General features: G+C 56.7%; 2 protein-coding genes across 2 annotated transcripts in view; both read right to left on the bottom strand.

The window, feature by feature from the left end:
- Positions 1-389, bottom strand: part of RNF225 (ring finger protein 225) — a 960-nt gene extending 571 nt beyond the window's left edge. The window contains exon 1 of the mRNA XM_012655866.1: positions 4-389. Coding sequence (XP_012511320.1) covers positions 4-389 — 386 coding nt within the window. The remainder of the gene's footprint in view (positions 1-3) is intronic.
- A 1345-nt stretch (positions 390-1734) lies between these two features.
- Positions 1735-6244, bottom strand: RPS5 (ribosomal protein S5). The gene is made up of 6 exons (XM_012655879.1): positions 6129-6244; positions 5203-5311; positions 3321-3530; positions 3020-3148; positions 1943-2041; positions 1735-1854 (listed from the first exon to the last, which is right to left on the bottom strand). Exons 2-6 carry the CDS (start codon positions 5308-5310, stop codon positions 1786-1788), a joined length of 615 nt encoding a protein of 204 aa, XP_012511333.1. The 5' UTR covers position 5311; positions 6129-6244; the 3' UTR covers positions 1735-1785.
- Positions 6245-9690: the final 3446 nt, after the last annotated feature.

The following is a 9690-nucleotide window of genomic DNA, read 5'->3' as shown; positions in this document are numbered from 1 at the left end:
GGCTGCGTGGGCAGCGCGGGCAGCCCGCGGCGCGGGGCCAGGCGCGTGGGCGCGCGGCACACCGGGCAGGCCACCGCGTCGCCGCCGCCCGCGGTGGCCAGCGACAGGCGGGCCAGGCACTCGAGGCAGAAGACGTGGCCGCAGTCCAGGCGCTTGGGCAGCTTGAACGCGCCGTCGAAGGGCGACACGCAGATGAGGCACTCCACCGGGGAGGCGGGGCTCAGGATGGGGCCGGCGCCCGGGCTGCCGTCCGCCTCCTCCTCCTCCTCCTCCTCCTCATCCTCCCCTCCGGCCGGGGAGCGGGGCGCGGAGAGCGAGCCTGGGGAGCTGGGGCCCGAGCCGGGGAGCGTCCGGGCGCGGCGGAGCCAGGGGGGCCGAGGGCAGGGCATCCAGACCGCACCGGGCGAGGCAGTCAGGCAGGGGAGGCGGCGGTGGGAGCGCGGACAGCGCCGAGACCCGTGGTGACTCCGGATGGACTTTGAGGAGGGGCAGAGCAGAGTCCCCACGGAAGGGGCAGACAGCGCCAAGCAGGAGCAGCGATGGGGGACCACAGACCTCGAACTGGAAACTTAGGGGATGCCCTAGAAACAAACAGGGTCACAGATTGGGGCTGAACGTGGACCTGAGGAAGACCTGAGCGGCTCCAGGAAGGACAGGGATGGAGACTCCAGGGAGGATCCCGCCGGGAGAGCGGACAGGAAGCAGAGCTGGGCAGACAGAACCCAGGGCGGCGGTCCTACAAGCCCAGGAGCGGGACCAAGGGCTCCCCACAGTGAGAACCTAGCCGGCCCGCGGGACTCTTCCTACCTGTGGATGCCGCCTCCCTCCGGCCAGTGGAGAGCACCTTCCGTTCTGGCCAGCTCTGGCCCACCAGAGGCTGGGTAGCTCAGTGCCCCTCCCTGGGGGAGGGCGCCTAACCTGGGGGCCGCCCTTCCAGGTCCCAGGTTCCCACGTACCCGCTGGACCCGTCGGACTGCCTGCCCCACCCCCTGGGCAGTCCTGCCAGGGTAAGCACCGAACCCGAACTGGCCGGATGTCGGGGGTGGCGGGAAGGTGACGATGGCACAAGGCGGGAGGGCATGGGCACAGCCCACCCTTCCAGACCTGATGAATCTCCAGTATGGAGTCACCGCTCACGGCCCTGGGTGGATCCCAACCTGTCCCCACCAGCCTGGCAACTCTGCATGGGCCACTAGTGGAGAGGGGGAACCTGTCATGCTCCGGGTGACAGGTGTACAGGGCAGGGCTGCAGCCACAACCAGTGTGGCTGGAGAGACAACCCGGCCAGAGTGAGGCCGGTCCCCACTTGGAGAGGGCGGGGCTTCTGGAGGCCAGGGGCGGACAGCGGGACTCACCAGCCAACGCACAAGGGGCTGGGGACGGTTGTGGCCCAGACACCACAGCTTTGTTCCTCCCCGGGGCTGCTTTCAGGCAACGTCCCTCTCAGGATGCTCTGCTGCCACCCAGACCTCACCCACACACAAGCCCCTCCCAGACGAGAGTAGTGTGCCAGGTCCTCGGAGGTCACTGTCAACCTCTCGCATCTCCAGTGCCTGCTGGGACACCCGGGAGGCCTGGCCTGCACTGTGCCCCACCTGCCGGTCCTCAGGTGCCGGGTTCTGAGTCAGTGGTGCTTCCAGGCCCCACAGGCCGACGGACATGCCCAAACACGAGCAGCTCCAAAGGCCACCAGGGCTACCCTGCCCCCCCCCCCCACAGAAAACAGCACAGGTGGGCAGGGCCGCCCCCAAGGGCAGACAGGTTTATTGGGCAGCAGCCGAGCAATCAACGGTTAGACTTGGCCACACGCTCGAGCTCATCCTTCTTCTTAATGGCGTAGGAGTTGGAGGAGCCCTGCAAGGAGGCAGATGGTTAGCTCTCAATTGTGGAGAACCCCCACCAAACGCCCAACTTATGACCCGCCCCGCGCGTCCCCACCCACCTTAGCAGCGTTGATAAGCTCATCCGCCAAGCACTCGGCGATGGTCTTGATGTTCCGGAAGGCAGCCTCACGGGCACCCGTGCACAGCAGCCAGATGGCCTAGGGAGTGCAGGGGTCAGGCTGAGGCTACCGACAGATTGGTCCCCCAGTACCCCGGCCCACCCTCAACAGACGTGTTGGCTGGAACGCTCTCTCCCACTGGCCCACTGAGACAAGATGTAAGGGAAGGTGGCATCAGCCCAGATCTGGGATCAGAGGGCTGAAAAAGCAGATACACACACACAGTCCCAATGACAGACTTCAGCCTGGTTGTGACAGCAAAATGCAATATACGGGGCCAGGCATGGTGGCTCACGCCTGTAATCCTCGCACTTTGGGAGGCCAAGGCTGGAATATCGCTTGAGGCCAGGAGTTCGAGACTACCCTGGGCAACATAGTGAGACCTTTTCTCTACAAAAAAATAAAAAATTAGCCATGTGTGGTGGCGCACGCCTGTACTCCCAGCTACCTGGAAGGCTGAGGCAGGAGGATCGCCTGAGCCCAGGAGTCTGAGGTCGTAGTGAGCTAAGATGATGCCACCGCATTCCAGCCCAGGAGACAGAGCGAGACTGTCTCAAATTAAAAAAAAAACAACGGGGGGGGGGAGGGCAAGATATACTCTTGACCGGGACCCTAGACTAACCAGGAACAGCTATAAAGGGCATGCTGGGTACACATGTATAAATGGAACAATGACTAATTCAATATTCTATAGCTCTTAAGAGTTCACTGAGTTCGAGGGAAATTGTCAGAATGCCTGCAACTAATTCTCAAATGGCCCAAGGAAAAAAAAGCACACGCACAAATGTACACAGTGTAAAAATATACACCCAAAGGAAATTAGACCTCAGCCAAATGTAGCCTAGGACAGAGCCTGGATCTGTCCTGGAAAGGGTGGGAACCCAGGAAGGCTTCCTGGAGGAAGTGATGCTCCTGATAAAACACACAGACAGCAACAAGCCTTTCTGCCCCAGGCAGGACCCCACCCAATCCTGGTGGCTGTTTCCACCGTGCCATGTGCATAAGCCACAGGCCCACCTGATTCACACGCCGCAGTGGGGACACGTCCACAGCCTGCCGTCGCACCGTCCCAGCTCGCCCAATGCGAGTTGAGTCCTCCCGGGGTCCACTATTGATGATGGCGTTGACCAGGACCTGCAGAGGATTCTAGGAGAGAAGGGGGCTATGAGCCTGACACCCGGGCCCCACAATCCCTCTCCCATTCTCCTCACCCCTACAAGGGCAGCTGCACCACACAGGGGATGAGCCTGGCATATGCACCACGGGGCTGTGGGACGCACTAAGGGCACAGCCTGACCCGTGGGCCGCAGAGCCCTACCTCGCCCGTGAGCAGGTGGATGATCTCAAAGGCATGCTTGACGATGCGCACAGTCATCAGCTTCTTGCCGTTGTTGCGGCCGTGCATCATCATGGAGTTAGTGAGGCGTTCCACGATGGGGCACTGCGCTTTGCGGAAGCGCTTGGCAGCATACCGCCCGGCACTGTGAGGCAGGTACTTGGCATACTTCTCCTTCACTGCAATGTAATCCTTGGCAGCAGGGAAGGGGGATAAAGGGACAATGGTCAGGAGCAGGATGGGCCCTGGCGCCCACGAAGGGTAGCCCCCAGCCACTTGCAACTCTGGTCTGCTTCCCCAGGGGACTTGAATGCAAGCCCCACCTACCATGAAAAAAATTAAACCCTAACAAGTGACTTTACCAAATTACTAAAAAGAGAAGGAGAGAGAGGGTGGGAATCTAAGGTTAGAGCCCATGATTTCAGTTTTCTAAAGCTGTGTTCCTCAGACTCTGCACCATGGGTACTTTAAACCAGATAATTCTGTTGTGGGGGGGATCCCATGCACTGTAGGATATTCAGCAGCATCCAGCAAGCCAGTAGCACCCCCCTCAGTTTCAACAGCTAAAAATGTATCCAGACATTGTACAGTGACCCCCAGAGGGAGGGAACAACCGTCCCAGAGTAACCAGTTTTAAAAGGAAAAAAAAAAATCATTTAACAAGCATTCCTACACACATATCCCCAGAAAGCAGCCTACAAAAGTCCAAAAATATTAATCTTGCATTCATAAAGCGGGGATGGAATCAGTGGAGTTGTGTGTATTTGAAAGGGACTGCTACGGATAATTCCATTACAAAAACAGACCCAAGGCCATCCTATCACTTGCATGTGAGAACACACAAACTATGTGTTTCCACAAAGAGTGACAGGAAAGGAACACAGGAGACTGACACTGAAGCCCAGTGTCCACCCTCAAGAGAAGCACCTGCATAAACGGGCAAGTAGAAGGGTGTTCAGGCTTCACCGTGCAGCACAAAACCGCAAACACCAGATGACCCAGCAAGAGCTTGGCCCCACAGTGGAGCATGGGTGTTTCCGGTGGAGTTAACTCCCACGCTACACTTTTACTTACCCAACCCCTAACAGAGCAGGCACTTAATAAACATTTGTTTAATAGACCAAGAGATAGTGAACAGTTCATTTATTTTTAAAGGGTTGTTCAAAAAATAAGAGAAAATCCGTAAAATAAGTAACAGAGATCCAATGTCTCACCAAGCCCAAAACATTTACTATCTGGCCCTTTGATGAAAAAGCCTGTGGACCTCCCAAAACCAACCCATGAAGGAAAAGCTAAGATCTAAAAGACATTCATCCTAGCACTCCAGGAGGCCAAGGCAGGAGGATCGCTTGAGGTCAGGAATTCAAGAACAGCCTGAGTGAGAGCGAGACCCCACCACTACCAAAAATAGAAAAAAATTAGCCAGGCATGGTGGCATGAGCCTATTGTCCCAGCTACTCGGGAGGCCGAGGCAGGAGGATCGCTTGAGCCCAGGAGTTTGAGGTTGCTGTGAGCTATGATGACGCCACTGCACTGTAGCCTGGCAACAGAAACCCTTTCTCAAAAGAAAAAGAATAAAAACAAAGTGAGTTTTATGTGTATTTTGCTACAAAAACAACAGGATGTGGAATGCGATGCTCCTTCTGGGCAATGAACCATCTCATGACTAAAGTTGTAGCAACCTTTGGGCAGGATGTGAAAGAGTGGCTGCGGCAGGTGTGGTCCAGGTATCCCTTCCTTACCTGTCACGGCTTCGACTGTTGACTTAGAAGGAAATCAAAAAGTCTGAAGTGTCCCCTCCTGGAAAAATCCACATCTGTTCCCAGTCCCCTGCTAAGAAGACTAACCACCACGTCCCCCTTACCTGTAGGGAAATGTCATTGATCTGTACATCATCAGTGCTCCACTTCCCAAAGAGCTTGATGTCGGGGGTTTCTGCCACCGCCGGTGCAGCCGTCTCCCACTCGGTCATCCTGGGTGCAACACGAGAGCAGGAAAAAACTGTCAGAGCCCAGCCAGCCTCGGGCACAGGCACGCCACGTCCAACTCTGAGGCTGGCCCCTATCCTGTGGTGAATTGGGGAGTTATGAGGGACCAAGGAGGGCTGTGAACATCGCTTTAAGCCCTAGGAAAAAAGGCCACTCAACTATCAGCAAAGGCATCTGTCTTTCGACCAGGACCCACGGGCCCAACACCTCAGTCACCCGGTCAACAGCTGCTGCATGAAGGCATAATGGCTCAGCAGACACCAACGCCCTAACGTTGCATCCCCTGGGATTCAAATTCCAGGCATGCCATTTATAAGCTCTTTAACTATGGGAGTATCAACAAAGTGTTTTGGACTCAGTTTCCTTATTCGTATAATGGGAACATTATCTGGCATCAAGGTCCCACCTAAGAATTCTGTGGCACAATTAACACAAAAGTTCCTATTCTCGGCGGACACTAAGGAAGCTCTAAAGGCTGCTACTAAGGGACCACGTATACAAAGCAAAAAAAAAAAAAAGTGTCACGTAGCTAAGAAACGAAAACTTCCTGCCTCAGTGTAAAATTGCAGAGTTCACACCAAACCAGCATCCTCCAGGCCCGCTGCACGGCAAAGCTACAGAGAAGGCGGAGTACCGGCAAGCAGCCCTGGGAAAGTTTGCCCGCGCCCGCTTCCTCTGTACCTTTCCCACAGAAACGTACAGGAAAGGCGCAATCAGGTAAGATCCGGGCCTTGGGCCTGCCCACGGCTCCCCGGAAGACCCTGGGCGGTCCCTCGGACCCCAGACCCCGCGGCTGCCTCACCTGAGGACACAGCCGGAGCGTTTCTACCGCTCGGAAAGGACCACGCGCCGCCCTGGCACAGACAGGAAGAGGCCGCACGCTTCCGTCGGAAGACTTTAACTGGAGCGAAAACTTCCGGGTTAACGGCAGCAGCGTGTGCGAAGCAGGTCACCATGAGCCTACGGACCAATGCGGAGCAAGGATGTAAAGTCAAACGCTTTGCTAGATGGAACGGGTATAGCATGGGCGCATGCGCACTTGCAGGAGGCCCCCACAAGCGCGCGCGCGGATGTCCGACTTTCAATGCTTGCCGGGTCTGGAGCGCGCTTGCACAAGCGCAGAGATCTCCCTGAGGCCAAAGCCTCCATGTCTGATAAGGGCAAAAGTCCAGTCGGCGCTCGCTCGCTTGTTTGGCCGCTCACTCCCCAGCAGCCGCGGGTTTCGACCGGAGATAGCCAGTTCGGCACCCTCTGGTTTCTCGTCGCGGTTACGGCCGCCTTACAGGCACGCGTACGCTGAGGGCCTGGGTTGGCGGAATAGCCTCTGGTGGTCACTACCGCCATCTGTGGGCCCCGGGTCGCCGTGCGCATGCGCGGGACCCTCCCCAACGCTCCTAGGTGCTGCGTATTTGGAGCCTCAGGAGGGTCAGTTTTCCCGCTGGAATCCTGCAGTCACTCCGCGCCGGACCCCCGCCTACTGTCCAGTCATAGCGTCCAGGGAGGGAGAGGAGGACGCCTGAATGAGGCCGGGGGTCCTGGCGGTGGGAGCCAGACCCCCAGCCGGAGCGGTGTGACCCATCTTGGGGTAGGGGGCGCAGTGGGGGTTAGAGGTCGCGCGGTGTCTCGGGAGGGCGGGGTCTTCAGGTTGGGGACCCCTCCGGGCGCTTTTCTTATCCGAGTTCTTTATGGGGGGGCCCGCGAGGCGTTTGCAGCCTCCTGACCTCAGGGTGCCCATTACGGGAACCCTCGTGTCCACACCTGGCTCCCAGGGGTGCCCCTTTGAGCCGGACTTGTTAGGTTTGTTCCGGGTAGGAACTTGAAAAGCACGTATGGGACGGAATGTGGTTAATGGAAAACCGAGGTTTGTGAATCAATAGCCGCAGGGGTCTGGAGAGTCCCCGGAGGTTGTAAACCTAACGGACAGGTGCAGCCAGCATTCCTATCCCCCCTGATAAGGACAGAACTACCCCCCTCCCTTATCTCTGCAGGATGAGACTGACCCAGGGACCCCAGAAATTGAAAAAAAATTTTTTATTGCAGCGGCTCTTCTGGCCCAGGTACTCACTCCCCCTGAGCAACCCTCTATAAAACCCAAGGCTTTCCCCTTTTCGCTTGTGGATGCTTTTTCGCCTCCATCTACCTGCGCCCAGATGCCCAAAATAAACAGCATTTTGCTACACATGAGGCTTCGTGTGTGTGTGTCTCTCTCTCTCCCTGCTCCAGATCGAACAGGACTGACTTCTCCAAGGACCAGAAATGTAAGCTTGTGGCCAAAGGCTGAACGGAGGGATGAAAGACAAAGCCAGGAGTAGAAGGAGATTAATTTCCCCCAGCACGCAATACCCCCCTCCTGCTCTGAGAACGGCCTCTGTGAATGGGTTAGCCCTGGCTAGGGGCCGACCCGCAAGAACCCTCTGAGAGGGCTCTGGAATGGTGCGTGGGGTAGGCACGGTGGCGGGGGCCCCTGCTCGCTCTACAGCCCCACCCGGTGACCCTGGCAGCCAGTGTGGAGAGTGTGTGCAGCCTTTGACCCACCCTCATTTCCCTGCCTATCCGTTGCCTCTTAGACGTAGGCCCGTGAGCCAAACTGGTATGTGGATTGGCCGTGGTGGGCAAAAGCCCAGAGCTGGTGACTGCACACCCGTGCCAGCAGCATGCACAGAGCCAGACTCCAGGATCACATGTGGCTGCCTGGCCCTCGGTGCCCACCTCAGTCTCCAAGGGAGTGTCCCCCAACCAGACTCCAAGGGCCCAGCCACTTGACCCAGTCCCGGGTGGTCCTTGTCTGTCACAGTTGGTGGGCTGGGCCTACCACACTCCCAGCCCCCCAGACATGCACACAACAGATGCCCAGCAGCTGTTGTTTCTTCACTGACTGACTAAAGGCTCCAGACCCAATTCCAGGGGGATTTCTGTCCGGAGACTGCTGAGGTCTCCGCACAGTAGGCCTGTCAGACTGTGGTCAGTCACAACTCATCAAAGGACACACACCCTTAGCTGGCCTGGGCCAGGGGTCCAACCTCAGCCTCCGATGGGGGCATAGCCAGCCCCTGCCACCCCTGCCTTCCACCCTGTGCACTGGGGTCTGTGGGGTTGAAGGAAGGGCTAAGAGGACCTCTCCCTGGTCCTGGGTGGGAGCTGGGCTGGTTGTTGGGAAGCGGGGAGGGTGGGGGCCGACAGAAGGCAGGTCAGCAGGGCAGCCGCCCTCGCACTCAGCCTGGGTCCAGAGTGGGATCCCCCACCCTGCTTCTTTTTCCTCACAAGCTGACAGGCCCCACCGAACCTCGGGTTCCCCCTTCAATGTGAAAATGAGAATGCAATCAGGTAAGGCCAGTTTGCAGGCTGTGGCATGGCCACCATAGTCATTTGATAACGGACATCTTTATAGACCTGAGAAGAATGACCCACCGTGCTGCAAAGGGCAGGTGGGAGGTCCTGGGCACAGCCCCATCAGTTGCTGTGTGGGGAATATGGCACAACCAAAACTCATGCACACACACCCCTGCCCCGCTGCCATGCCCAGGGTGGTCCACCTTCCCCAGGTCCACAGGATGCTGGGACGAGATCCAGAGTCTGCCCCACAGACTGCTGGCACTGTATTGTTCACACTGCATGGGGACCCAAGGTTTCACTTTTGACAATTTCAACAAGGTGTGAGTTGTTAGATGCACTTCATAGGGTCCCTTTTGCTTCTCTGTTTCCAACTGGGGCAGGGACCTGAAAAAAGCAAACTCATGTATGGTGGTTAGCACCTGACCCACTCATCTGACATACTGTTTTATTCTATTTTCTTTTACTCGTGGTTATATTACCATACTTGCCTCGGAGCGTTAGGAAGGGTCTGTCATAAACTTTTTCAGGGCTTAACTTAAGCCTGCTTCTAAAGGGCTACTCTTATCCAGAGGAGGGTAAGCAGCAATACCTTATCCCACTTTAGGTGGATTCCATGTGATTTCCATTCCAGATATGGAGCTTTCCTTACCTGCTGGGTTACCTCTGCTACAAAGAAGGGTCCATTATCGCTCTGTATAGAGGAACTGCACCTATGAACATTCTGATGACCTAAGGGATCATTGAGTCCACCGTGTCCAGCTTTTTGGAGAAACAGTTCATCAGGTTTGCACTGGGGGTCCACTCAAAGCAGTTTATGGGTGACCACAGGACATTGTGTGGCAGATCCAGGTGTACATGGCAGGAAGCCAAGATTCCCCCGATGGGCACTGTTGTGGAGTAGCCAAACATGGTGGTACCTTGAGCTGTCGAGTTGTTTCTGTAGCTGTCTGTCCACAGCCTCCATCACCGTGTTATTCCTCATTTGCTTGGCCTCTTTCCCTGGACTCTTTTTTTTTTTTTTTTTTTTTTTT

The sequence above is a fragment of the Propithecus coquereli genome, unplaced genomic scaffold, assembly GCF_000956105.1.
Source record: "Propithecus coquereli isolate 6110/MARCELLA unplaced genomic scaffold, Pcoq_1.0 Scaffold490, whole genome shotgun sequence".
Taxonomy (NCBI): Eukaryota; Metazoa; Chordata; class Mammalia; order Primates; family Indriidae; genus Propithecus; species Propithecus coquereli.
The sequence above is the reverse complement of the archived record's forward strand: the minus strand, read 5'-3'. Positions and strand labels throughout refer to the sequence as shown.

Bases quoted from the DNA above. Each gene is read 5' to 3' on its own strand.
- RPS5 (XM_012655879.1), bottom strand. From the start codon at position 5,310: ATGACCGAGTGGGAGACGGCTGCACCGGCGGTGGCAGAAACCCCCGAC. The intron at 3,149-3,320 runs GTAGGGCTCTGC...CTTCTCTCCTAG, and splicing joins TCCACCTGCTCACGGGCGAG to AATCCTCTGCAGGTCCTGGT. The intron at 1,855-1,942 runs GTGGGTGGGGAC...GCCTCCTTGCAG, and splicing joins AGCTTATCAACGCTGCTAAG to GGCTCCTCCAACTCCTACGC.